The sequence below is a fragment of the Drosophila virilis genome, chromosome 4 (assembly GCF_030788295.1).
Source record: "Drosophila virilis strain 15010-1051.87 chromosome 4, Dvir_AGI_RSII-ME, whole genome shotgun sequence".
Lineage (NCBI taxonomy): Eukaryota > Metazoa > Arthropoda > Insecta > Diptera > Drosophilidae > Drosophila > Drosophila virilis.
The window spans coordinates 10773493-10800806 of record NC_091546.1 but is presented as its reverse complement, the minus strand read 5'-3'; the positions used below and the strand labels follow the sequence as shown (position 1 = coordinate 10800806).

The window sequence follows — 27314 nt, the reverse complement described above, 5'->3', positions numbered from 1 at the left end:
CCGACCTCGATTTTGAAAAAAACGTGATATAACCCCTTGCCATTTTGTCGATTATGGTAAAATTTTGGATTTTTTTTTTTATGCCAGTCGATAGAGCTGATCCTTACGCGTTAAAATTGGTATAAAATTCCAAAATCGAACATTATATGACGGAAAAATTCGAAAAATTACGAACGAATCCGTTTTTTGTCTACAACATTTTTTTTTTAACAAAACGATGTTTAATTTGTTTTAAAGCTTATTGATGGTAGGGATCCGTACGCATTCAAAAAGGTATAACATTTTAAAATCAGACATTATTTACCCGAGATATTAAAAAAAAATCATCGAAAAAATTTCGATTTTCGCACCGACCTCGATTTTGAAAAAATCATATCTCAGCAGGGAGTTCTGTCGTTTTGAAACGTCATATCTCCAGCAGGGAGTTCTGTCGTTTTGGAACGTCATATCTCCGCGCGGAGCTATGTCGTTTTGGAACGTCATATCTCCAGCAGGGAGTTCTGTCGTTTTGGAACGTCATATCTCCACGCGGAGCTATGTCGTTTTGGAACATCATATCTCCGCGCGGAGCTATGTCGTTTTGGAACGTCATATCTCCACGCGGAGCTATGTCGTTTTGGAACGTCATATCTCCGCGCGGAGCTATGTCGTTTTGGAACGTCATATCTCCGCGCGGAGCTACGTCGTTTAGGAACGTCATATCTCCGCGCGGAGCTATGTCGTTTTAGAACGTCATATCTCCAGCAGGGAGTTCTGTCGTTTTGGAACGTCATATCTCCACGCGGAGCTATGTCGTTTTGGAACGTCATATCTCCGCGCGGAGCTATGTCGTTTTGGAACGTCATATCTCCACGCGGAGCTATGTCGTTTTGGAACGTCATATCTCCGCGCGGAGCTACGTCGTTTAGGAACGTCATATCTCCGCGCGGAGCTATGTCATTTTGGAACGTCATATCTCCGCACGGAGCTATGTCATTTTGGAACGTCATATCTCTGCGCGGAGCTATGTCGTTTTGGAACGTGATATCTCCGCGCGGAGCTATTACCCGAGATATTAAAAAAAATCATCGAAAAAGTTTCGATTTTCGCACCGACCTCGATTTTGAAAAAATCATATCTCAGCAGGGAGTTCTGTCGTTTTGGAACGTCATATCTCCAGCAGGGAGTTCTGTCGTTTTGGAACGTCGTATCACGAAATAATGTCTGATTTTAAAATGTTATACCTTTTTGAATCCGTACGGATCCCTACCATCAATTAGCATTCAAACAAATTAAACATCGTTTTGTTAAAAAAATGTTGTAGACAAAAAACCGATTCGTTCGTAACCTTTTTAATGATTTTTTGGAATATTTCCGTCAAATAATGTCCGATTTTGGAATTCTATAGAATTTTTGACTCGTAAGGATCAGTTCTATCGATTGGCATCAAAAAAAAGGAAATCCAAAATTTTGACCCAAATCGATAAAATGGTAAAGGGTTACATCACGTTTTAAAAAATTAAAAAATTAAAAAATATCATCGAAAATGTTTCGATTTTCACACTGACCTCGATTTTGAAAAAATCATATCTCCGCGCGGAGTTCTGACGTTCCAAAACGACATAGCTCCGCGCGGAGATATGACGTTCCAAAACGACATAGCTCCGCGCGGAGATATGATTTTTTCAAAATCGAGGTCAGTGTGAAAATCGAAACATTTTCGATGATATTTTTTAATATCTCGCGTAAATAATGTCTGATTTGAAAATGTTATTCCTTTTTGAATGCGTACGGATCACTACCTTCAATTGGCATTCAAACAAATTAAACATCGTTTTGTTAAAAAAAATGTTGTAGACAAAAAACCGATTCGTTCTATCGATTGGCATCAATAAAGGAAATCCAAAATGTTGACCCAAATCGACAAAGTGACAAGTGGTTAGATCACATTTACATACATTACATCTATTTTTCTCAAAATAGAAATCGGTGCGAAACCCAAACCTTTTTCGTGCAAAATCCAAATGTATGTAACAGGCAGAAGGAAGCATTTACGACCCCATAAAGTATATATATTCTTGATCAGCATCAATAGCCGAGTCGATCTAGCCATGTCCGTCTCTCTGTCCGTCCGTCCGTCGGTATGTATGAACGCTAGGATCTCAGAACATATAAGAGCTATAAAAATTTTCGATGTAGGTGCTCCTAGTTCCTGCGCAGATTGAGTTTGTTTCCGACAATCGATAACTTACTCAGTTTCCATGCAATCGATAAAAATCGATATCGATATCCTGATTTTTGGGCAATTTTGGTAAATAATAAGAGCTAGAGTCCCCAAACTTGACATATAGCTTCTAAAATAGAATATATATATGCATTTGATGTTGGAAGAAGAGGGTTCAGGGTATCCCCTAGTCGTGAGCTCCTGACTAGAACCTCATAATTGCTTACTACTTATATTGTGGGACTTCTATATGAAACAATCGTACAGAAATAAAGCGTTTGTATTAAACCATTTACAAGCTATATTAAATATAGGGCATTGATTCTTCGGCGGGCCGAAGATATCGGATATCTCATGTTTCTTTCCTTTTGGCTCCTAACGTGACCTTTTATGACACCTTTTGTCAACTACCGACTCGGTTTCCAAATCACAATCCCAATCGTTTGCGGCGCTCGCGAATACTTGCGAAGGCGGAAGGCCTGCCAAAATTAATCTTAACACAAATGACAGCGACGTAGAGTTTACCTAATTACATTTGTCAACACAATAAACTGATTAAATTTGGGCGGGCGATGCGGAAGAAGGCATAGGAAAGTGGAAAGACGGAGAGTAAATGGCAATAAGGCAATGAAATTTATCATCATTAAGTTGGGAAAGAAAAGCGCAAATATGAAAAGAACTTTAGATTGCTTTAGGGAATATGTGTTATATGAAAGCCATAAAAGACATTAGCGAAGCCTCAACAATGCTTATTAGAGTGCTGTATTTAGGATAGTTATAAATGAGATTTTCTGTCGACTGGATTCCGCTTACTACGTGCTTTTATGCAACTGCGGAGACTGCAAAAGCTGCTTGTCAATTAAATGGAATAATTTGCTTCGATGCCAGTAATTAACTAATTCAGGCGTGCAGATATTTCAGTCAAAACTTTGCGGGTTTCGATTGGTGTAATTCTGTACTTTTATGGACTTTAGCTAAGACAATACCAAAGATATGTTTTTGTATCCGTGGGTCCGTATGGAAGGGCTTTCTTAAATTCCAGTATTTAAATTATTTTTGATAGTTACCAACTTTCAGCTTATCCATTAAAGAATACAATAGTATAAAATTAAAAACTAAAAATGCGAATATTATTAGGATTCATTGAACTATTTCCAGTTATTGAAAGTTATCGCAAGCTATCAACTGAAAAATTGCTAAAAATATTAAATGTACGGCGATTAAAAAATAATAATTTAGCCGAATGTACGTTAAGAACTGTCACAGTTAAGCATCAGTTTCCCATTAAATAAGGTTATCTCGAATTTCTTTGATCGAATACTCCTAAGCTGCAAGATCATACGGTATTAAAGGCAACAAACTCTTATCTTAAAACATCATAAACTTAATTACTGTGTCCACGTTTGGTTGATGTCTGTACTTATCTATTGCGTTATTCTTCCAGCTGAATGAAGGTATAAAAATCTCGTGTTCCTCAGTTTGTTAATTCATTGTTAAAATGAAATTTAACAAATTTTCACTTTTGGTCTGCCTGCTTTACGCCTCGGACATTAGCCAGGCGCTGTCAAGAGTTCAACATGAGACTCTGTCAGAGGACGATATGCGTCTCACGCCAGACCAATTGGACCACTTGGAGGACAACGCCAAGTCACGCAACGTGATGCTGTGGTCGGGCTACTACTGGCCCAAAAAGGAACTAGTCTACAGCATCGAGGGGCTATGTAGGTATTTCATTAGATATGTCAAGTGATTACTATAATGTCTTATACTCCACAGCTGCCTCTGACGTAAGATTAATTGAAAGAGCCATATCTGGAATTTCATCCCAAACTTGTGTGCGCTTCCGCCGCACATATAAATCGAATGAGCCACAGGTTGTTATACAAAGGAAGGATTCAGGTTGTTGGTCCTATGTTGGTTATCTCGGCAAACGTCAGGAACTAAATCTAGGTAACGGTTGCATGACAACAGGCATCATACAGCACGAGCTACTCCATGCTCTCGCCTTGCTGCACATGCAGAGCGATCCCAATAGGAACAAATTCGTTAAGATCGCCTTTGAGAACATCGAATCTGGCAGGGAGAAAAACTTTGCCATCTACAATGCAAAGGATGTCGGCGACTTTGGACTTGGCTACGATTATTACAGTCTAATGCACTATGGACCCTATGCCTTCTCAAAGAACGGCAAACGCACCATAATTCCATTACAGAGTGGTGTCAACATTGGTCAGCGTAACGGCCTTAGCCCAAAGGATATTTTAAAACTGAAACGCATATACTGTTAATTGCATAACCGTAATTAAGACTTTCGAAAGATTCTAGCATTAAATATAATTTTAACTGCTACATTTATTATTACAAACTCGTTAAGTGCAATATAATTGAAAACAATAAATGTTACAACTATAAATATACTTAATGGTGAAAGAATGTAAGGCTTAAATTTAATTCTTGGTTGATGTAAAGTCAATAGTTAACAATTTATTGTCCGCAGCAAACACTTCTTTTTCTGAAATAAATTAAAAAAAAAAATCCATAAGAAGACTAAGTTAAACCTTTTTTTTACTGGAACGGTGGGAGGGGTAGTATGGATATGTGTATACTAAGTATCAATCTAGTAAGATTGAGTGTATTCAGCTCCAATCTTTTATCCGAGACATGTCTAAAGATATACTTGACTAATAACTTGTTGAGAGAGTAAAAGCTAAAAAGTCGAAATTCTGACTGTGATTAACTTATGTGATGTAGATGCACGCTAAGGCTACGTAGATTAGAAACAAAAAACTAGGTATGCTTTTCTATGCAAGATGGAACTATATAAATTTGATAATTAGGAACTATTCTAACGGAAAGTGAAAAACTAGACAACAACATACGTAAATAATAAATGAGTTTACGAAAATTTATAATGAAAAATTTGAAATTAATTTGATCTTGGGTTTGAGTTTTTTAATCTCTGACTTTAATAGACCCTCTGAACTGTATGTTTATACAGACGTTCTATTGGACGGATATTTCTGTTCGTCTAAGCTGCTGATTCGGATATGTATACGTTTTTTTGTTTTTAATTTCTGTGACAAACATATATATGTATATAAAGACTTCGATTTACTATATACAAGATCTATAGTGCAGTTGTGCGTCACAGAAAGGCATCTATATATATATTAATATACATGTGCAATTATGAGTAGCATCCGGGTTTGCTTGGTGTTAATGTTTGCAGTTTCAAATATTCACATACTGATCGTAAGTATATGGGCCGATCTTGTTTCAAAGCGAGATTACAACCCCAAACGAGTTATGCAATCGAACAAAAATACGATGTAAATATTTAAAGTCGAAAGCGGGAGAAATGGCATCGCGTGCGTAAAAAGCCGCTTTTATTAAATGTACATGCATGACTCACCCCCCTTGAAATCTTCGGAAGTTATCCGACGATGCCTTAGCTTCATCAAACAACCAAGTACTATCAGCGCTAGCAGCATGACGATTGCCATGAGGTGCGTGATCTGCCAGTTCTTTATGAACCCGTAATCAGTCATTGTGGTTTCTTGGGGCTGCGTGGTTCCGGTAAAGCTGAAGCTGTCGGATTCGGTGGTCACTGGCGGCTGCGTTGTTCGGGTAGAGCTGGAGCTGTCTGGAACACAGGTCTGATCACTCGCCAGGCTGTAGCCACGACTGCAGCTGCATTTGCCCGGAGACTCGCAGAAACCATTTGGACAGCCAGTGGAGCAGATTGGAGCACAGCGCCCACTCGACTTGTCCAGCTGGTAGCCGGCATCGCAGCTGCATGTCTCTGGAGCTATGCACTGTCCGTTCAAGCATTTGTTTGAGCAGCGTGGCACACAGCTGGTGAAAGTGAATAAGCTAAAGATCGAATGCTTATTTAAAGCTTAACTCACCCCTTCGATGGCATGTGCAGCAGATTTTCATAGCCCTGATTGCAACTGCACGTATTGGGGCTCACGCACGATCCGTTGCTGCATGGCTCGTTGCAGATGGGTTTACAAGAAATGTTTTTTTTATCATCTCTAACATACCTATAGCCATTGCAGCACGCTTTGACAACCTTTAATATTCTTCAATAAGATCAACTCTTTTTCAAATTATTTAATGACTTACCTGCGGTTTTTTTTTCCCAACTACATAAACTGCTTTTTCACAAAAACTTGCCAGCAAAACTCCGGGCATTATTACAAATAATATTAGAACCCGTAATGCCAGCATTATGAGCTGTTGTTCGGCCGCCGTAAGAACTCGAACTGAACGCTTGTCAAAGCACGAGAAGAGCTGTATGCGTTTTGAAACCCGCTTGAAACTCGCTCGCTCATAAACGCCCTTTCAATAAACAATACACAATACACACTTCCCCGTCTTGTGGTAATTTCCTATTATATGTAAAGTTCTTATCATTAAAATAACTTAATATATGAGTGGTTATAAAGAATTAATGTTCACTGCTGTAATTCCTGCACCGATACTTGAAATCTGCAAAGATGATAATATTCATGGGAAATGGAAAAAAATATATGTAAGGTAGCTGCACTACCATATAAGTTACATAATAGTAACTATACTACATTAATATTTATTATTTTGGTAGAGATTAGAAGCAATTCAGCAATTCGATTGCAGCGCAAAAATAATACTTATAAAACAATTGAACTGTAAAACAAGGGTAGCTTACAAATTGATAGGGTCACGAATCAGGTTAGGCACCCATGGGAACAAATTATTATAGTATGATATAATAATTGGTAAACTGTTGAGTCATGCTCACTTAATAAACCAAATCAGCCTAAGCTAACCGATACTAGCTCTATATATATATATTTCCAACTGAGGAATACAAAACTCACATGAATGAATCAGTTATACTTTTACTGTTTGAAATTAATTTAAAATCGCCAATATACCTGCTAAAATGTTCGAACAGATATGTATGACGTTGCTTTTAAGCACAGTTTCAGATTCTCAAGCTACCAATTAACCGATTCTTATTATTGTATTAATACTACTCCGACCGAAGTTATTTATTTAATTCGATTTCGGGGGGGAACGTCTGGTAGCTCCGAAAGCTCAAAAAGAGAATACTGATATCAATATATATACATTTTATATAAATTTAATTTTCAAAATTTCAAGTCTTAAGATCGACTCGTTTAAACTCAAATCAGCTAAGATCGACTCGCTTATGGTCAGTATGTATATATTGTGTCGAGATGCCTGTTGCACAACTATTGTACTTGTTTTACTCATTTCAGATAGGGTATAAAAAACGAACACTGCCCAATTAAATGGGTATCATCCATAGTTTGTGGTCTTTAAATGCCCAAGCACAACATTTGCAATTCCAAGCGACAGGAATCAAGTGTCTCCCTTTCCCTTTGTTCCAAACTATATTTCGCTCCCTTTCCTGGCTGTTAATCTACAAAACAAAGAGCTCCGGCACAACCGGTAAAGGAAATGTTCGCATTTGCCTTTGCTCCTGACACTAAGAATTGAATATTTAGTGGTCGTAATTAAAAATTAGCGCACCAGCAGCAAATTCGCTCTTCAGCCAGAGCCACGAGCAATGCCCATGGCCATTATCCCAGCTGCAGCTAGTTATCTGTAAAGTCTGCCTCAGTGTGTCTGTAAGTGTGTCCTGCTGGATATTTGGGTGTGTATGCACCTGAGTTTTATATACAAGTATATTTAGCTTTTAATGCCAAACTGCCTGCAACTAGTTGAGGTACCTGCTCCACTTGCAGTCCAAGCACACACACACACATACACAAATCGGATGTCGTAAGCATTTAATTTATGCAGGCAATGCATTTGCGTTTTTAGTTACAGCTAAAGATGGCTAACAGGAAAGCTGTAAAGTCACAGTGCAAGCGGACAGCCAGACAAGCTCTTTGATTCATTCAGCTACATTTACAAATTCTGCTATTCTAATGGATAAACTCAGACCACAGATAAATGCCAACTCTGGAGAGTGCATTTTCTGTAGTGCGACTTCTATGGTGGGCGTCCTGGGATGACGTGACGTAAAATTCCACAGTGCTAGCTAATCGCATGAATATACATAATTGATAACAGCATTGATTGAACTCAAATTATAGATTACAAATAATACGAAAGAGATTGTCCCCGAATAGCAAATGCCATGTACGCAGCTTCGAGTTATCGTGGCATACATTTGAAATACTACAGAGACACATATTAGATAGATATTAGAAAGAGATCGATTTCTCATTTAATAGAGTGACTGTGCTTCCCCTTTCTGCAGCCACACACTATAAGCTCAAAAAAAATCATGAGACTATTTTGGATATAAGAATTCTTATTCAAATCTTACCATTATATTTATCAGCTTTGATAGCGCATTAAAAATTAAATAATAAATCAATTCATTTAAAATAAAATTAATACTTTGAAAAACTAAGCAAGCAAAAATGTTAAATTAAACAAAATAAACGATTTTTTAAATAAAATGGACTGCATTCTAATTGGAAACACAATATTATACAAATATTTGTTTCCGTAATTGGCTTAATATGTTAAAAATTTCTTGTTTATTCGTAAATGAGAAATGTGTGCAATGCATTTTCAAAAGTAATAAAAAACATGTATCCTTGCATGAAAACCGAGCGGCAAGGCAGAGCAAAATTTAAATGTCTTCAAATCTTGTGAAAGTAAAGTATTTAAGCTCTGCATACCCAGAAAATGGAATTTGGATTTAAGATACGAGCACTTGCGAGCCACAACATTCAGAATGGGTAATTTTTGTATTTTAAATATATTTTGTGAGAATAATATAGAAGGAATTTAATGGGTTAAGGCGGATAGCAGAACGCCTGGCCATCAACTATTCCCAAAGAGCAGTAAAAAAGTCTGCGCGTTGGCCAAGTTTTTGTGTGGTGGCTTTTACTCGAGACGATTCGTTGGCTACTGCGCTGCTTATGATCGTTCTAATTTTATGACATTCTATTTTCATGCATAGGCAAAGCAAACTGTGGCTGTGTGTGTGTGTGCGGGAAAGTGCAGGCACTGCCATTTCATAGTCAGACATGAATGCTGCGCTTTGTTGCTGTGCTACGCCTTTGTTTGTATTGCCCTCAGGGGTAAAGTTTTTAGGATAATAACTTCCTGCGACTTTACGAGGCAAGCAAAAGCCAAAACCCAGCAGCACAAGCAGCGGCAACTACAATCACAACAACAGCAGCAGCAGCTAAAGGGAAATGTGAATACTTAAGTCGGAGAGCGCCTCATATGAACAAAATATCTTAGGACCACACTTAAAGCACTCAACGAACAAGCATCTAAATGACACGAGTTGACAATGTTTGCATTAACAAGAACTTAATCTCGGAGTAGACTGGATTCAACGAACCAATCATATATATTAATTATTTTTAGGAATATTCAAGCTCCAATATTCTTCAGCTTTTTCAAACCGAAATATTATATATTTTGCAACAATATTATATATCTGCAACATTTTATACAAATAATCAATTTAAAAGCTTTAATTTAAAAAACAGTCTCATAAGAAGCATATCATTTACATTTTGATGCCACTTCTAAAAATGTTCATTTTTTGCGTTTTAATGGTACTAAAGCTCCAGCATTTTACAGCAAGGAGCAAGGTTCGCTTTCAGCTAATGTCATTCGCTCAAAAACTAAGGCAAATGCCAAGAAATCAGCACATTAACACGTCGGGAGCGAGAAACTCTCAGAGATTCGCACCCGAGTAAGCCGCAGAAACTTTTGACGTCGAGGAAAACCACAAGGACAAGAAGCGGGTAAGGCAGCGGCGCATTAAAGAAGCACAGACGGTACATCCATGACTGTGGGCATAATCTCAGACATAATTACACACAGACAGACAGAGAGACAGATAGAGGGAGAAAGAGAGAGGCAGAGAGAGAGAGAGAGAGAGATAGAGAGGAAGATAGAGCGGGGGACTGAGAAAGAGCCTGACAAATGCAGTCTCATATGAATCTGGATGCCTGCCGGCTGGTTACATTTGTGCTTTCTATCTTTTTGCGATTTATTTGTTGCTGCAGGTTTTTAGTTCAAGCGAAAGTTAAATTAACGACTGCCTTAAAGGTGTCACAAAGTAGACGCGGTTGCCAGCCAAGCGTTACCAGACTTAGTGAGTTAGTCATTTAATGGAATTCGTTTGCAAACTTTGCGCAAAGCAACTATTAAAAGTGCATTTAAAATTAATTAAGCATACGACGTGTTGCAGCTCGCAAGCCATGTAGCTAAATGTGAAACATGAAGGAGCTGCTAGCTAAGCAATGCTGAAGACTGAATACCCTTAACTCTTGCTTATATAATTTTCCTGTGAGAGCTAAAAACTTGCTGTATATTACAATTATTATAATATAATAATAATTAATATTATAATATAATAAAAATAATAATATTATTAATAAAACAAGGAAGACCCAGTTGCATTAATGCGGCTATAAACCAAAAGACTGGCTTGCACAGGTTATTATAGATGTAGAAAACATACGTGAGGGTGTCAGAAATATATCTTTCAACGACTTTCGATCAAAATTAAACTTTTTCCAATCTGAAATGATCTAAAAATACTGCAAGAAAAAAAAAAACAAAAAAAAAAAACGAAATGAATAATAACATTTTAAAACTATGGCGTTCACCATTAAAACTTTTATCCGCCCGATCCGGCGTTTATTTGGCGCGCTTAATTTGATTTAACGCCTGTTTCTGAATCTCTCGCTTGCTCCTCCATTTGACTCTCTCATGGTGTCTCTGCAATCAAATCAAAATGCCAAGTTAAATGAAGCCAAAAGTTTCAATGTGTGTGCGCCTTTTTGAAGCATTGCTGTGTGCTCTATGGGCCCATACACACACACACACACACACACATCCACCCACGCACAGATACATTCACACACTATCTACCATCCATTTGGCATTCTGTGGCTCGCAGGCCGCTTAATACGCGGTTTCAAAAACTTTAGACACAATATCGCTAATGATAATTACAAGCTAAAACTTTTCCTACATTTGCTTGTACTTCCCTCTCGCAACGCTAAAACACACGCACACATACACACACATTTCTGTGTGCTTCTGCGTTTGTGTTTGTTTGTTTTTAACTTCAGTTGGCAACACCGAAGCATAAATATGAAATTTTTCAGTGGCTTGTGCAAAAGTTAAGCAAAATGAGGGCATTTCTGTTGAATTTTTAAAAATATAAAAATGCACTTTACGTGAAAATATACAAATGAAATCATAAATAATCGCCGATATTGTTCTTAATATGTTCTTAAATATTTAACACCTAATTATTTTAAAATTGAATCATTTAGTGATAAGGTGAAAGTGTTTCTCAAGTAACATATGAAAAAATTAGGTCTTCTGCAAATCAAAGAGAATGCAAGTAAATAAATTATTTATGTCGCGTCTACCAACTGCAACGCATCCTCAACGCGTCATCGCAATTAAAAATCCATTTGGTTTCCTGAAAACCACTTCAGGTCAGACCAATTCTGGCGACAATGTCAGCAGAAGAACTGTGTGTCGGCTGGCAATTTCCGGTTCCCTTCTGCTGTCTCATTTTCATACATGCCGGGCCGCAAATGAAGTGCAAATTGGCTTAGAGAGTGAGCCGATACAGCGTTTCGCCTAATTATCAGTGAGGGTGACGCTTGACGTGGTCTGAACCACGCCATTAACTCAACGAGCACCACCAAATATACGACCTTTAGAATCTATCCGCGCGAGGAAGAGAGACACGCATAATTTTATGGGAAAACTTTTGTTCATTTGATGGGAAAAACTTAAATAGATTAATTAAGTTAAACGTTCGTAAAGCAGGAAATTGAAACTAAAAGTATAGAAGAAGTGACAAGGAACAAGAGAAACGAAGAGAATGGGAGAACATTTTCAAGATTTATGGCATTCCTGATGATCAGCTGTTTTTGAGCGCTTCTTATTTCAGCTTAAGATGCCAAAGGCGAAAGTTTTCTGAACTTTGTGACAAGTTTCTACACTTTCCAGAGCTCTCTGGCGCAGCAGCAGAAATCGTGAAAATTGTATTGCTTATTTTCGGGCTGATGCACACACACAACACGTCCACATACACACACACACTCATAAATATCGGCTAGCAGCGATGCGCGAACGCATTAAAATTTAATTAAAATAAATTCACCAATAATTGACTTTTAATATGCAATCATTTGTATGAGAGTGCGATGCAATAGCTCCGTAACGAAATCCGCAATTCTGAAATTCCGAATTATGCATCATTAACAAATTACAATTTATTAAATTGTGCAGACGGTAAGAGCTCCAATTGAAACCAGACGCTCAGCGAATCGAGGTGAGAAACGTGAAGTAAGAGAAGGCGCCCTGTAGTATCTGAAAGAGCGACAGTTAGTTCGTGAATATGAGATAAGAGTTCTTTATTACACCTTTAGAACAGCCTGCAGGCTGACTCGAAAGTACTTCAAGCCCATCATATAATAAGGCTTACAGTTCATCTCAATTGCTATCACTACGACCTTCAACAGTCGCAGATTCTCGTAAGGATTGGTTGAGTAGTAAAGCACCTGCTCCCAATTTGATTGATAGTACATCGTACTCAGAGAGTCTGTCTAAAAACGAAAGATATTAATTAAATTGGACAAATAACAAATATGTTTAGATAACTGGAAGGTTGAATTGGGTATAGGAGAATGATTTTTTATAACTTCAGAACTTAAGTCTCTCTTTTGTTGTTTCCCACATCGAATGAACATGGGACTAGAGATGCTTCCTTTTGATTCTAAGAATACTCCATAAAAAGGGCGAGGATTCAGGCTTATTTATGAAAATATTTTGGTCAACGTACATACAAGTAAATGTATAAATCCATATTTAAAATATTTGGGCTGATAAAAGAATGTACACCAAAATGTTTTAAGCCAGAGGATTTACGCACCACTAATTACAAACAACAACTAAAATTAAACTAACTGTTACCATATAAGCCAATTCGGAGCCCAGCTGACCCAATGAGAGCAATTCCATAGTTTTGGCGCCAAACCACATGGGATATATGTAGGTGCCCGTTGGACTCTGCATAACAATAGTTCCAAGTTTCGGTCAAGTAATTAATCAATTTACCAACACACGCACATACCACATAGGTCTTAAATCCCAGGGCGCACAACAAGATGGCACTGCAGGCGAACATTATGAATAATCGAACCGAGAAATGTGCCTCGAGCTGCTCTCCAAACCGATTGAGAGCCACATTGCGGTGTAATGTTTGGACAAGTAGCTCGCGCATTTGCTGCGCCATATGGGGACGCTGCCGGGCTGCCAGTATGAGGTCTATAGACGAATTCATGTCGCGCTGCAGCAGCACATATCGACCCTTCAGATGGGCGACCAGTTCGCAGAGCAGCGTCGTCTCACCAAACGCCATCGTATCAATTGAAAGAGCCACCCAGACGCTGCTCAGCACCAGCGGCACAAATATGTACAGTGGCTGGGCATTGAAAGGTGTGATCATGGGAAACACGAAGTCCTTTTGACCAGTTATCAGCATCACAATTGGCGCAATCATATACCCGGAGACGGCAATCAGATACAAAGAGGCAACCAATCGGTTCGGCAGCATCTTGAACTCGATTTGGCGAAAGAGTTGCGGTTCCGCATCACGATCCACATAGATGGAACTGAAGTATGTTTGCAGCAGCTGACGCAGCTGATTTCTGTGCCACAGAATATCTAAAGTGCGCAGTTGGGCCTCGACGAGGATCACGTAGGTGGGCATCCCGGTCAACAGGGTGTCAATGTTGCTTCTGTGAAAGCGCAAATAACGAAGTTCCGCGTCATTATGCAGCATGAAGATCAGACAGCCTATCAAAGCAATCCCATAATCCAAGCGTCGCCAATTGGATGAGGTACTGGCATCGTCCGGCCAGAAGATGTGATTGAAGCGAAACACCGCCAGTGGCCAGGAGAGCTTCACCCGTTGGCCATCAGCCAGCCGAGGCACGTAACGAACCATAATCAAGACTATAAGTGACTTTTAGTAGATGCTTGCTTATATACGAGAAAGCCATTCATCTGTTCACACACCCAAAACAAAGCTATACACTTTGGGGACTGCGCAGGAAACAGTTGGCAACTTTTTAATGAGCCCTCCCATGCGTGCAATGGCTCAATTAAGTTATTAGCCCAAAACAGAGCAACGGAAACAGTTCAAACTTTAACGACAATTTTGGCTCATTTACTATGTAATCGCTTTGTCCACAAATATTTGAGTAGATTCTAAACTTGGCCAGCACATTTACCCAAGCATCGTTTCACAAGTCAGCTGGCGATATATTCACAAGTCAAATTGAATAGCAAATGGGAAAATGTAGTTTCAGTTGCACTTTCTGGTAAGTGAGCTGTAAAGGCGACTCGGTCATTAAGTTAACTGAAAAACGCGCATCGAGTTCGAATCCTAGATGGATATGGTATTCTGTGAACAGAACGAAACATTGTATTTTAAAAAGTTGAGATCAGAATGATAAGCTCATATTTTTAATCGCTTAGACAGAGACAAGCAAATATCGACTCAGCTCGTCGTCATAATCAAGAATATACATATATATATATATATGCAGATTAACATATTCTTGATCAATATCAACAACTTATTCCATAAATTCCTGCCTACCTGTCCGTCTATCCATTTCCTTCGTCACGAAACTGCAGAGGTCCTTCCGTCTTTCTGTTACAGGCAGCAAAATCTTATATAGAAGTATATTTAATAAAATTTTTTAAACAGTAATCAACGCATATGTACTTTTTGCCAGTTTTAAGTTACTCTTACTAAATTGATTTATGATGTTGTTTCATCTTCACTGTATTACTGCACCAAAGCTGTTTTTCTCTAGCCATTAACCGCATTCCTTTGCGTTTGGCACTCATCTTAGATGCCCTGTCCTACCATCTATTGCTACTCTCCATTACAAGCCCCAGTTCGTTCATTATTTGCTGCTGCATAAAAAAGTCACTTAAGTAATTCATAAAAATCAATTAGCTTCAACGCGCAACTTTTGCACCCAACAATGCCACTTCCAGTTGCACTACACCAGCGCCCAACTCCCTTTCCCCTGGCTCCGTCCCTGCTGCAGCTGGGAGCAGTCCGTCGCATTTGCGGCTTGGCAGCAGCAGATAGTGGCAACAGTTTGTGTTATGAATATTTTAAGAGACCGTTAAGCAACAGAGGCAAACAGCGCAAACAGCAGGAAAAAGAGACAAAACCTAAGTCTGACTACCCATTCCCTTAGCACCCCTGATCCACTGTCCAGTGTCCAGTTGGAGCTGCAGTTTGCTCGCCACATTCATCTTAATTTCCTGTCACGACAATGACAACGACGTTGGCGCTGCTCAGACCCGGCACGTTGAATGTTCCACTCTGGACGCTGGTCAGGCCAAGTGTGCGTGCAGCAACAATGGAAGCCGCTCCCCTCGCCTCATCTCGTGACCGCGCCAACATAATCCACAAGCTACTGATTTTTTTTCTTCTATTTCTCTTTTTTTTCGAGCGCCTTTCAAGCCTTTGTGGCGGCTGTTTCACAGGCTGCTCTTCAGGCAGCAGCGGGAGGGGACTCGGCGCTGAAACTGTGTCTAGTCCGTCTGGCTGTGCCCTTTGTTTTGCCTTGTGGCATCGCGTGGTTCGAGTTCATAGCGATGCCGAATGCCATCAAACGGCAAAGGGCCAAAAGCGTTTGTCCAGGCAACCAAAACGGCGGCATAAACAACGCACAAGTGTGAGTGTGTGTATATGTGTGTATGTGTGGCAATGGCTGCCCCTCTTCTCATTGTATGCGATGCTATCGCGTGCCACAGGATATTGCACTCTAAGCCAGTAGATGGCGTCATGTAAAGCTGGACAACATCCGATTAAAACTTTACGATGTGCGTGTATCCCAGTCGTCCGTGCGTGTGTGTATGTGGGCGGTGTAAGTGTTTGTGTATGTGAGTGTAGATGGAAGTGTGTTTTTGTATGTGTGCGTTGGTCAGCAAGTGGATAAATTCTCATTTACTGCTCTTTTAAGCACGTTGTTTTTGTCGCTTTTTCCCTGCTTTGCTTGTCAGCTTGAAATGCACTTTCCAATAGACAGGTATGTGAAGTTCTTCATCAATTCTGAAACACATTAATGGAGTCATCTTCAAATATCTACTAATACATATGTAGGTCGTATATTAACAAGAGGCAGGGGCTTTATGATAACAAGTTGGTGTAAATCTTAACTCATTTTAAGATTTGTATGTTACAATTAAAAAAAAAACACTTTTCATTGTTTTTGGATTATGTGCTCTATTGTGTTCAATTACTAAGAGTAAATATTGCACAAGCATAATTAAGAAACAATAAAAGACTCAATCGTTGCACTTAAAATATGGCGATATTTAAGTTAGAAATTGTAATCAAATAAAACAGAATGTTATTTTCCAAATTTTCTTGCAGCGTATTCACTCTTCGTTGTATTACTTCTCCTTCTACTATTTTTTACTAAATGTGTAGCTGTGCAGCTGCAGCAGCGCCCTCTGTTGGCTAGTTTCAGCATGTGTGTAAATTGTCCACTCGTTATGTGGGTGTGCAAGGCAACTGCTGATGGGGGAGTTTAGTGTTTGGGGCAATAGCGCGGCATGTTAAACTGACCGCAAGCATTGTTTATCATTAAGTGTGGCCCTCCGTCCGACCGGCCGTCCGTCCGTCCGTTCGTCCGTTCGTCCGTACGTCCATTTGTCTGCCAGTTGAGTGTCTATGCTTTGGACTGGTGCCTGCCTTTACCGACTTGGTGCCACATGTGTTATGTGACACATGTGTCACATGAGTGTGCGTGCTGGCGGCTCTTTTTTCCAACTGGCCAAACATGTGTAGCGCGGTCCAATCTTCATGTAGCTGCAGCTTCCAGTTAATGGAGCCGTTAGTTCGTTGGTGTCATTCTAAAGTCCAAATGAAATGCCCAACTTAAAGCACTCAAACATTAAATAAAGCAAACCAAATAAACTGTAAAGTTTTTCGGCCAACAGTGCACTGCCCTGCCCTTTGCCACCGATATCCCGATGAGTGCAGCGAGTGCATGCAAAACTTTTGTAATTAGGAAGCAATGTCGGTCATTAGTAAGAAGGGAAAGGCGGGGCGGCACGGGTGTGGCTTCAGCAGTGGGTGGTGCCACTGCAACTGCTGCGGCTGCCAGTCAGAGAAGATACCACAAAAAAGCTCCAGCACTCAAAACAATAACGCAAATGTTCAGTTCAACCAAGCCCGTAGAATACGAACTACGAACTTGAAATACGCTTTATAAGTATGTATAAATTTGCAAGCCAATAAAATTGTCTCGGGCAAACCGCAAAATGTCCCAAATGTTTACGTTACGTACATTTTCATTTCACATAACATAACATTTGTTTTATATCCCAGCATCTCTTGAATTTAAGCCGCCACCTTATAATTTATTCAATATTTTTGATATCGATGCTTGCAGGCAGGCTTCCAACCTCCCTTCTATTGAAAAATATATATTTTTACATTTTATACTCATATTAAATCCCTTACGTAATTCATATTAAATCAGCGTAAGTACTTAAATATTTAATTTTTTTATGGAAGAAATATTTTATGGCCTTGGGAATTTTTCCTTATATATCGTTAGAGAAGGCAATTATTTGTATAAAATTATTATAGATTGAAGATCCATAATTCAAACGTGAAAACTAACTGTAACATGAATCCGTATGGCATGATAACGTAGACTAAAAATCGATCGAAAATTATGTTAAGCTGTCTGTAAGCGATCTTTTAGACAGTGGGTATGCCCAATTGAAGAGTCTTAATAAATACAGTCAAACAAAGAGCTACTAAACGAACTTGGGCGATGGCGACCAACATTTCGGCTAACAATACTCCAAATAGGAATTGCGAAAGTCAACTTGCAAAGCAATGGGTAGCTGCTGGGATGGAGGGGAATGGCTGCGCAATTGGACGAGCATCAAACGTAATTTTAATAAAGTTTGAATGTAAAAGTTTCTGATTTGAAATGCATATAAAAGTTAACTATTTCCGACGAAAACTGCGAAAACTGAATGTGTGTAAAAAGTTTCGGTTTTTTTTTTATTTTTTTTCTTGTTGCATTCATTGTGCCGATCACAGTGGCTGTGGAGTGGGCGGGAGGGCACGTCACATGGCTCAAACAAACAGCGGATGTGGCAACCACTGGTCGCGCCCCACGACTGACAAGAGGCGCCGCCGCTACGCCTCCACCACACTGAGGCGCGTCAGGTCATGGTCATAAATTAAAGGCAACAAACCGAGTGCGGAAGCAGGCCGCAAACGGACAAGCGGGGAATGCAAAGAGGGAGGTGCGGTGCAGCGCAGACAAGTGGATTTGTGGCCATTACATCTTGGACCACGTCGGCCTGGGACTTGCACAGAGCCTCGACTTCGGTTTGAAGCAGTGCGGAAGCGCAAGCTGTGCTGTTAAGTAGCCTCGAGTCAGCCAGTCGCCGTCCTGGCTAACGATCAACTCGTAACAACTGGCCCCAGGCCGGACTTGAAGTTTTTTCTTCATCTACTCTGTTTGGCCAGTGGACAAGAGCGAAGCTGGATATAGTAGAGGCAGCGGATGGAAGTGTTTCATTCCACCATCAGCTACATCAAACTCTCTCTCTCTCTCTTCCTCTCTTACATACTCTCGCCTCTCTGTTTCCCCCTGCCACAGTGTCTGTGCAGTCGAAAGGACGTTTGCTTTGGCGATTCCGAGACATGTTACCATAGCATGTGACTTGAATATTCATCTTTGAACAAGCAAAATGTCTCTAGCTGAGATTGCTTGACTGCAAAATTCCCTGTTCGTGCTTCGTACTCACTAATTTACATAAAAACGAAGAGATATATGTATTGCAAGTTTCTGCAGTGCCAAATCGGCCAACAATATCTTAGTTCCTAATTAATATGGGAGCTTAATCTTCCTTAATAGAGAATAATTCTTGTCTTTAAATATCCCAAGGCTTATGTGTTATGGTATAATCTCTCATTCACAGCTAAAACACAATAATTCCGATTTCTGAATTATTAATAATGTTCGTTTTTTTATTTACACCTGCATTGGACATTTATACATGGTATTAAGGCGACTCACGTCAGCGAAGCTCAGAGCGAGCCTTTGCCCCATTTGGGACTGACCATCTGGGTCTAGAGCGATAATTGTTTCTTCCCCATTCTTCGAGAAGGCCTTGGAGCTGTAGTGTAGAATGCTACCATAATCGTAGGGTGCATCGAAGTTTTCCACCCGATCCGCTTCATACTTCTTAAAATTATGTTCTTTTCCCTCAGTAATGTTCTCTTCCACAATTTTCACGTAATCGTCTCGATCCGCAGAACTTTGCTGATGATGGAATCCCAAAGTGTGGAGCAGCTCATGCTGTATGGTGCCTAGTCGAAAGCAACCAGTGTCCAAATCGCTGGGCTTTAGCTTGACCGTCTGCTCGCTGCCAATATAGCCAACCTTGGAACTGCAGCCAGTTGTGGAAACAGTGACCAGCACATAGTCCACGGTCTCTTCACTAGCAGGCAGGAAACGTATGCAAGAGACAAGCTCAAGACGCCGCATTCCCAACTCAATATGTTGTATTTGTGCAGCACCTGCGTATATGTTGCTTAATTAAAGGCAAGAATCGCAAGCAACAAGTACGAAACCTACTGAACTGCTCATCTATCTTGTAGTAGACTGTGGCATTAGGCCAGTGACGAGTGACTGCTAGTTCTCCATTCCGCGTGAGTTCCACATCCATGTCACCCTGGAAGTAGTCCCCAGTTAGCTCTGGATCAATTGGCTCATACTCGATCCCCTTAAGCGGTGCTGCACTAGCTCCAAAATACAGGCAACAGGCGAGCAACAGAATGTCAAACCGAGTCGACATCGCGAAAATATTCAACTAATCCGTTTGAGTATCACATTTAGCTAATTGGACTTTAATTATTTGCTTGCTTATCATGAAAATAGCTTATGTTTGATAAACGTCTCGTAATCAGGAAACTAATTGCTTCTTGATATTTTATACCTATTTATATCCATTGCAAAAAGGTAAGCGGGTATATTGATTTGATAATCGACAGGCAGAAGGAAGCTTCACAAATTCATTTCAAGTTTATGTCAACGTCAATCTCAAAAGTTATAAGAGCTCAAGGCATTTTCTTCCATAAAATCGAAGAACTATTAATGATATTTTCATTTTAAATATACATCGCATCATAGTTAGCTTTATATTCCTCACTCGTCAACAATAATAAAGTCAGAATAGTGAAGCTCGTAAATAAAAATATCTTGGGAAACAGAATTCCTCCCATACAGCTATAAAGTAAAGTTTAGCGATCTTGATAAGATTTAGCGCATATAAAAGCGAATAGCTTAATTAGTTAATGCCAGATTTGGTCAAAATAACTTGATACACAAAATATTTATTCATAACAGAACTCAATTTATGACCGATCGTTTCTTACATATAGCTTATATTTAACTTGAGGCGCGACTTAGTTGAATAGTGGTAGGTGGATGACGATTCGGGTTTTAATTCATATATCCATATCTGATGGAGCTATGGGTCAAAGGTTGTCTTAAAGAAAGTTTATTTTTCGACTTTAAGATTCCCACCGCTAGATTGATTGATTCCTACTGTAATTTTAAGGATAGATATATGATCATTGACAAATGCATACTTAAAATCCAATAGATATGTAACACATATATATGTATACATATTTTTGTGTGAGTAAATATATGTGCCCTATAAGAAACAATCTGCCTGAGTTCTAAGAGCTAATGGGGCATTGATCAACATTAGTTTCTTTCTGGTTGTAGCATTGGACAATTGTACATGTTATTGAGGCGAGTCACATCAGCGGAGCTCAGACCGTCTCTTTGCCCCATTTTCGACTGACCATCTGGCTGACGTGCGATAATTGTTTCTCCTCCATTCTTTGAAAAGGCGTTGGAAGGGTAGTGCATAATACTCTCATAATCATAGGATGCTCCGAAGTTCCCCAAACTATCCGCAGCATACTTCTGAAAATTGACGAGTTTCCCCGTACTAATGTTGTCCTTGACAATTTTTACGTAATCATCGCGGTCTGCATAATTATGTTGATGAAAGAAGCCCAAAGTGTGGAGCAGTTCATGCTGTATAGTGCCCAAGTTAAAGCAACCCTTGCCTATGGAGTTAGGTACCAACTTAATTGTCGTATTGTCTTTGGAGTAACCAACTGTGGAACTGCAACCAGTTTTCGAATCGGTGATCAGCAAATAGTCACGAATTTCCTTAGGGGCAGGCTCAAAGGTTATACAGGACACCATTTCAATATTCCACATTCCCAGCTGAATAAATTTCTCTTGGTGAGCAGCTGTGGGAACGTTGGTGTATTAAAGGTAAGAATATTATGTCTCAAGTAAAAAACCTACTGAATTTTTTTTTTTCTATTTTGTAGTAGACTGTGGCAAGGGGCCAACGCTGAGTCGGTTGTAGCTTTCCATCCGGTGTATACTTTATATCCATGTCACCCTCGAAAAAGCCAGCATTTAGCTCCAGATCAGTTCCCAGGTCGCCTACTCCATTAAACGGTGCTCCAACAACGCCCAAATACACACAAGCGAGCAACAGTATGCCAAACTGAGTCCACATTGCAAACATTTTCAAATGACCCGTATGCGATTAACATTTAGCTAGAGCTCACTTAAATAGAACCTTAACCATAAATAATTGATTCACTTAAGGCTTTTAGCTTTGCTTATATGATCTAATATAAAATAATATAATATAAATGCCGAGTCGACATTGCAAGAAATGCTTGCATCAAATCCCTGAGTTTGAAATTTAGCTGGAACTCATTTTAATAAAACACCTCTAACCCATACTGTGGTGATCTATCATTATTTGTTTCCGTTTGAATGTTTTTTCCCTCTTTTTATTTATTTTATCTTTATTTAATAATCCTATCTTATCTCTATAATTTAATCCTAATATGCTAATACTTATTTTACTACTAACACCATTTAATAGGCTAAATAGAATTAACGAATTACTATTGAAAATAAATGATTTATGTCCGATTGACAGACCAGATACAGAAAACATCGTATAATGTTCGACCGACTGAGTAACTGATCGACTGAATAAAATTACCGATTTAGTTAACTAATCACTGAGTCAGTTCGGTAGCCCATATTTATGACCCGGTTAAATGATTTAAGTCCAAACTTACACAACTCTATCAAGAAGAGTGTAATTTCTAGCAGGAATTTACTATCGTATACATGAAGCCAACAAGACTTAAGAACAAAACTCATTTCCAAGTAAAAACAGCAGCCCTGTAGATTTCCAGTCGCTCTGCTGTGGAAACATAGTTACAACACTTACTCTTCCAGATTAGAGACAAGCAAAGAAACGCGCAGCTGTTCTCCAGGCACTTGCTTGCAGTTCGGCCAGCTGTACTGATAAGCCTCAATTCGTTTATCTTATCGCACTGGAAAGTGTGCGCTACAGTCAACCGTCGAGCATATCTGTCATCTGCTCGAACTGTAATCTCTGGTTACCAGGTGAAACTGGAACTGAACGTAGTCCACTCATAAGGCCAGCTAATTGGAAGCAGCGCCGCACTTAGTCATGTTACGGGAGTGCAGAGCAAGTTATTCATTCAGTTGTTAGTCGAGAATCGTAAGGCGTTTCCGAAACAGATATTAACTAAAAAATAGATAAAAACGAGGGCATATTACAAAATGCCCATTCAATAAGTGAATTATAACAACAGCCCAGCCCCCACCATCGATGGCACTACAATGCGTGATCCAGCCAAAAATGTGGCTGGGCCTCAAGCAAATATTACTCTATGTGGGCCTGCTGCTGTGTGTAGTGCTCCAGGTGTGCCGCAGCAAGACCCAACTGGAGCTAAACTGTCCCAGCGTCTGCCATTGTGATCTCTATGCAGAGCGCAATCGCGCCATATGCAGGTAAGTCTCGGAGTCAGTCCATACAGAGAAACATTCACCTTTACTTTTCCTTTTAATATCTATTTGCGCAGCGCCAAACGCTTGATAAGTGCCAGCCTTGACATGCCCAAAACGGTGGAGCTTTTAGATTTAAGCTACAATGATATCACTACCATTGACGACGATTGTTTTGAGGTGAGTTTGAAACGTGACTAATTGCCGGCATATAGGTACAATCATTACTATCTATGCAATGTCCCACACAGAGCACAGTGCATCTCGTGAATCTGACACTGGCCCACAATGCCATACACACTCTGCACGTGAACGCCTTTGGGGAGCTGCGTCGTCTGCGCTCGCTGGATCTCTCCTACAATCGACTGGAGCAGATTGATGAGCATCTGCTGGAAACTAATTCACAGCTAATGCATGTTAGTCTGGCGGGCAATAAGCTGGCCACACTGGGCGATTTTCCACTGCTGCGAAGCACTTCGCTGCGTACACTTAATTTACGGAATGCACAGATCAATCAGCTGGGACCGGAATCGTTGAGCGCCTTGCCACAGCTGCGCCAGCTGGATCTGGCCCAGAATATGCTGCTCACACTCAACATTAATGTTTTCCATGCGCCGCGTTACTTGGCCTCGGTCAACCTGGACGAGAATCCGCTCAACTGCGACCGTGCTTTAATTAAGGTCGCCACTTGGCTGAGTTTGCGAGGTGTCACCGTCAGCATGACCGATTGCCTGGAGGAGAGGCTGCCATCCCATCCACTGGATGTGCAAGTGGACGGGGCACTTCAGGAGCCCCCCAAACTGGAGCGCATGGAGAACCTGGATAGCGGCAGTAGCAGCTCTGACGGCCCCAAGTCTGTGGTGGCAGTCTGGCGCGAACTACCTGATGATTCAGAGGAGCAGCAGCAGGAGCAGGAGCCGGAGGAGGAAGAGCTTTCAACACTTATCGATGTGTGTGAGGGAAATCGCGAACAGCTATGCTTGCGCTATCGCAATTGCCTGGAGCGGGTCAGTCACGAGCTGCTCGCCGGCAGTGCCGCTCAGCCACCAGACCAGGTAAAAAGCACGCACATCTTCGACGAGGACGATGTCAAGCTGGCCTTTGCAGTGGGTGGCGCCACTGGCATCTGCATGGTCATTTTCATAATCAGCTTTGCTCTCTGCATAAAAAGCGGCTGCGAACTGAGAAGGAAGCGTCGTCAACCGGCAGACGGCGAGACAAGTGAGTAGCAAAGTTTTTTTAAAACTAAGCTTTGGCATCAGGACATACCTGTTAAATGGAACAGGTGCGTGTTACAGCAAAAACATGTTCATAAGTAGCCAGTTAGTAAAGCTTTCAGCCACCTGATAAATAAGAATCCGTCTCGAGCCCCAGACAGGTCCATTTAGGTAATATGGAATTAACTGAACAATATAGCTCTCGGTGCTTATTTTTTCTAATACTTGATCAAATAATCTGTGTGTGTACATCCTGTACTCATAACAAATAGGTAAATATAATATGTAACACCTTTTTTATGCATATTCCTTTGGGATATATGTATACATAGACTTTCTAACCAGAAATTATGAGAGCATGATATTCAATATTAGTCTAAAATTAAAAAGAAACCCTAGTTACATAGTAAAGACTTTCTATTTAAACTTCTTTCTTTCGTCTATTCATATTTCCATCTAAAGAAAGATCCTGCGATAATCATGATCGATCAATATAAAAGTATAATTTGTCTTCGGTGAATAGAATCTTTAAGATAGAAAAATAACATTTTGAATAACAACTCAATTTATCTCGTATACTTGAGATTTTTAATGTTTTGCCGTGCCGTATTGTAATCATTTCCCTGTTCTTTTATAGCCACGTTGGACTCCTCACAACAGCAGCTGCCCACGATTCATACTTGGACGCCTTCGACAGTTCGCAATCCCCGTCGTTCTAATCCGCAGCGTTCACGTAACGCTCCCTCACGCGCCCTGGTACGGCAGCCATATGGACCCGATGATAACTTTGTCTCACGCCTTTTTGGCCGCCCGGCGAGGCGTCAGTACTATCGCACCATAAACCAGAATACGGCGACGCTAATTAGACGCCTGAGTCGTAGTAATCTTTTCAGCACTCGCGATCGGGAGCCGAGTAGTCCGGAAACTCCGCCCGCAGCAACTGCAAGATTTTACACGGACTTTGTGGAAGCTGGAGCAGCTCGACCGGAGACGCCACCACCCAATTACGGCGATGTGGTGGTCATCGATAATTGTGATAACAAATAGATATCGAGCCAAATCGTGCTCCCTTAAATACCCAAGCAGTAGGCATTATCTAATAAATCTTTAAGAAAGACTTAAGGCAACATCTTTATAGTTTACAAAAGCATTTTTTTGTTTCATACCAAAATATCAATTGGGGATTCCTTTTTTGCTTCTCTCTTTTTTTTTGTAGCATTACTTTTACACGACTGCAACAAATCGCAATAAAAACTTTTGACAAAACTATCAAAGTTGGCATACAACGGGAACAGGAAGAGACTGTGAAATTGCCACAGCCAAATCTTCTCCACCACCCATCCAGCCTTAAAAAATTTTTCAAGAAAGAAAACTTTACACACTCAAATAAATGCAAGCGTGAAGCGTGTGCGAGAGAGGACAGGAAATGAAACGAGGGGTCGCCGGGCTACCGGATGTAGCAAGACAAATCGAAAACGCCACAAAAGAAAATAAAACCCCAAAAAAAGAAGCCCCAGCGTAAACTGGGCAAAACCAAACAATTTGCGCTGCAAAGCAGCAAAAGTGTCTCAAAAGAATCAACCACTAAAACTAACCCAGCCAAACCATAAAACACGTAAGAGTCCTCTAGTCGAGAGCACCCAACTAGACGACACCCTGTATACATCGCAGAGGCTAACCATGAACTCCCTTTTAAACAGACACACACACACAATTACGCTGCATAAGAACGCGTATTCTTGCTTTAACCTCACCTTAAAAATTGTTCAGGCCATGAACATTTCAATTTTCAATATCGAGGCATTTTTTTTGTTATTCCATTTAAGGAATATTAACTAAAGTGAACTATTCTCTATATCTTTATACACAGATAGAAAAGAATATATATACTTTTTGGATTCGGAGAAGCTTCCTTTTGCCTATTACAAATATTTTTAAAAGACGACTATACCCCATTTGCCCATTTCATCGGGCACAAGGAATGTAGAAGATACAAAATTTTCTAGCAAAAAAAAGTATATCGAATACTTATGTATTTTTAAGCAAACTGAAAGATTCAGTATTGAAACATTTTTGAAGTGACTTAAAAAGGGACTTTGATAAAAAGAAATTTTTTCAATAAATCGTAAGTACAATATTTTTATACGCAAAGTTTACAGGTTACAAAACTACAAATGTACAACAAATTGTTTGCTAAAATCAAAATATTGGGATTTAGAGATGGGCTCAGACTTTAAGATTGAGTTTTGTTTGGGCTCAAACACTAACTCACAAAAAGCTTACTGAAATATTGGGTCATAGCTGAATTTGGCAGTTAATATATAAAAGAAACTCCTCAGAGTTTCTTGTCGGACTTTCAAAAAACTGTCCATCCTGGTCCAGACATTGGTTGGTGCATAACTTGCGCTTGCTCCTTATACTTGAAAGATCGACAAAAAGCTCATATATAACCAAAAACTACCCAAAGGAATACAAAGCTAATATACAATCTCAATCACCTATATGTTTGGGAACAACGCGGAATCTGGCTATCTAGATCAATCTAAAATTATCTTAATGCGCACAGAATTCAGTTCTATTGCAACGAAAAAAGTTTTTGTTGCCGAATTTGTAGCAACCTTGCTTCATGTGGCAGCTCAGCCCCCTCTTTTTCGCTCTCATTCACAGTGTTGCTGTTGAATGTTTGTCTGGATGTCGCTGTTTGTGGCAGCTTTCCCAGCACTGCATAGCACTGCACAAAAGTTAACGTATCCTGGGACCCAAAGTTGCGTTGTCAACAAGCGAATGCAAAAAGTGAACGCAACCGGGCATAAAAACGGCCACCAGCGGGAAGAGCGAATGTTGCAAAGCGTGAAAAAATATCTAAATCCA

General features: G+C 40.0%; 6 protein-coding genes across 6 annotated transcripts; 2 read left to right on the top strand and 4 right to left on the bottom strand.

The window, feature by feature from the left end:
• The first annotated feature begins 3685 nt into the window (after nucleotides 1-3685).
• LOC6628549 (zinc metalloproteinase nas-4) lies at nucleotides 3686-4491 on the top strand. Its single transcript, XM_002052139.4, has 2 exons — nucleotides 3686-3924; nucleotides 3980-4491. Exons 1-2 carry the CDS (start codon nucleotides 3702-3704, stop codon nucleotides 4489-4491), a joined length of 735 nt encoding a protein of 244 aa, XP_002052175.3. The 5' UTR covers nucleotides 3686-3701.
• Nucleotides 4492-4578: 87 nt separating this feature from the next.
• Nucleotides 4579-6488, bottom strand: LOC6628550 (multiple epidermal growth factor-like domains protein 11). Its single transcript, XM_002052140.4, has 4 exons — nucleotides 6332-6488; nucleotides 6112-6278; nucleotides 5616-6058; nucleotides 4579-4715 (listed from the first exon to the last, which is right to left on the bottom strand). The coding sequence occupies exons 1-4, from the start codon at nucleotides 6434-6436 to the stop codon at nucleotides 4651-4653; spliced, it is 780 nt and encodes a 259-aa protein (XP_002052176.2). The 5' UTR covers nucleotides 6437-6488; the 3' UTR covers nucleotides 4579-4650.
• Nucleotides 6489-12436: 5948 nt separating this feature from the next.
• Nucleotides 12437-14237, bottom strand: Or35a (Odorant receptor 35a). Its single transcript, XM_002052141.2, has 4 exons — nucleotides 13362-14237; nucleotides 13202-13297; nucleotides 12652-12834; nucleotides 12437-12598 (listed from the first exon to the last, which is right to left on the bottom strand). Exons 1-4 carry the CDS (start codon nucleotides 14235-14237, stop codon nucleotides 12548-12550), a joined length of 1206 nt encoding a protein of 401 aa, XP_002052177.1. The 3' UTR covers nucleotides 12437-12547.
• Nucleotides 14238-19293: 5056 nt separating this feature from the next.
• Nucleotides 19294-20153, bottom strand: LOC6628552 (seminal metalloprotease 1). The gene is made up of 2 exons (XM_002052142.4): nucleotides 19933-20153; nucleotides 19294-19874 (listed from the first exon to the last, which is right to left on the bottom strand). Exons 1-2 carry the CDS (start codon nucleotides 20150-20152, stop codon nucleotides 19327-19329), a joined length of 768 nt encoding a protein of 255 aa, XP_002052178.1. The 5' UTR covers nucleotide 20153; the 3' UTR covers nucleotides 19294-19326.
• A 517-nt stretch (nucleotides 20154-20670) lies between these two features.
• Nucleotides 20671-21926, bottom strand: LOC6628553 (seminal metalloprotease 1). The gene is made up of 2 exons (XM_002052143.4): nucleotides 21688-21926; nucleotides 20671-21629 (listed from the first exon to the last, which is right to left on the bottom strand). The coding sequence occupies exons 1-2, from the start codon at nucleotides 21914-21916 to the stop codon at nucleotides 21070-21072; spliced, it is 789 nt and encodes a 262-aa protein (XP_002052179.2). The 5' UTR covers nucleotides 21917-21926; the 3' UTR covers nucleotides 20671-21069.
• An 874-nt stretch (nucleotides 21927-22800) lies between these two features.
• Nucleotides 22801-25570, top strand: LOC6628554 (leucine-rich repeat-containing protein 24). The gene is made up of 4 exons (XM_002052144.4): nucleotides 22801-23232; nucleotides 23304-23406; nucleotides 23478-24447; nucleotides 25081-25570. The coding sequence occupies exons 1-4, from the start codon at nucleotides 23051-23053 to the stop codon at nucleotides 25488-25490; spliced, it is 1665 nt and encodes a 554-aa protein (XP_002052180.2). The 5' UTR covers nucleotides 22801-23050; the 3' UTR covers nucleotides 25491-25570.
• Nucleotides 25571-27314: the final 1744 nt, after the last annotated feature.

Coding starts and splice junctions, on each gene's coding strand:
- LOC6628550 (XM_002052140.4), bottom strand. CDS start 6,436: ATGCTGGCATTACGGGTTCTAATATTATTTGTAATAATGCCCGGAGTT. Junction 6,279..6,331: donor TTGGGAAAAAAAAACCGCAG/GTAAGTCATTAA, acceptor AGAATATTAAAG/GTTGTCAAAGCGTGCTGCAA. Junction 6,059..6,111: donor CTGCACATGCCATCGAAGGG/GTGAGTTAAGCT, acceptor CACTTTCACCAG/CTGTGTGCCACGCTGCTCAA.
- LOC6628549 (XM_002052139.4), top strand. CDS start 3,702: ATGAAATTTAACAAATTTTCACTTTTGGTCTGCCTGCTTTACGCCTCG. Junction 3,925..3,979: donor CTACAGCATCGAGGGGCTAT/GTAGGTATTTCA, acceptor TATACTCCACAG/CTGCCTCTGACGTAAGATTA.
- LOC6628554 (XM_002052144.4), top strand. CDS start 23,051: ATGGCACTACAATGCGTGATCCAGCCAAAAATGTGGCTGGGCCTCAAG. Junction 23,407..23,477: donor TTGACGACGATTGTTTTGAG/GTGAGTTTGAAA, acceptor TGTCCCACACAG/AGCACAGTGCATCTCGTGAA. Junction 24,448..25,080: donor ACCGGCAGACGGCGAGACAA/GTGAGTAGCAAA, acceptor GTTCTTTTATAG/CCACGTTGGACTCCTCACAA.
- Or35a (XM_002052141.2), bottom strand. CDS start 14,237: ATGGTTCGTTACGTGCCTCGGCTGGCTGATGGCCAACGGGTGAAGCTC. Junction 13,298..13,361: donor TGGGATTTAAGACCTATGTG/GTATGTGCGTGT, acceptor ATTGTTATGCAG/AGTCCAACGGGCACCTACAT. Junction 12,835..13,201: donor GCTCCGAATTGGCTTATATG/GTAACAGTTAGT, acceptor TTTCGTTTTTAG/ACAGACTCTCTGAGTACGAT.
- LOC6628553 (XM_002052143.4), bottom strand. CDS start 21,916: ATGTTTGCAATGTGGACTCAGTTTGGCATACTGTTGCTCGCTTGTGTG. Junction 21,630..21,687: donor AATAGAAAAAAAAAAATTCA/GTAGGTTTTTTA, acceptor ACGTTCCCACAG/CTGCTCACCAAGAGAAATTT.
- LOC6628552 (XM_002052142.4), bottom strand. CDS start 20,152: ATGTCGACTCGGTTTGACATTCTGTTGCTCGCCTGTTGCCTGTATTTT. Junction 19,875..19,932: donor CAAGATAGATGAGCAGTTCA/GTAGGTTTCGTA, acceptor ACATATACGCAG/GTGCTGCACAAATACAACAT.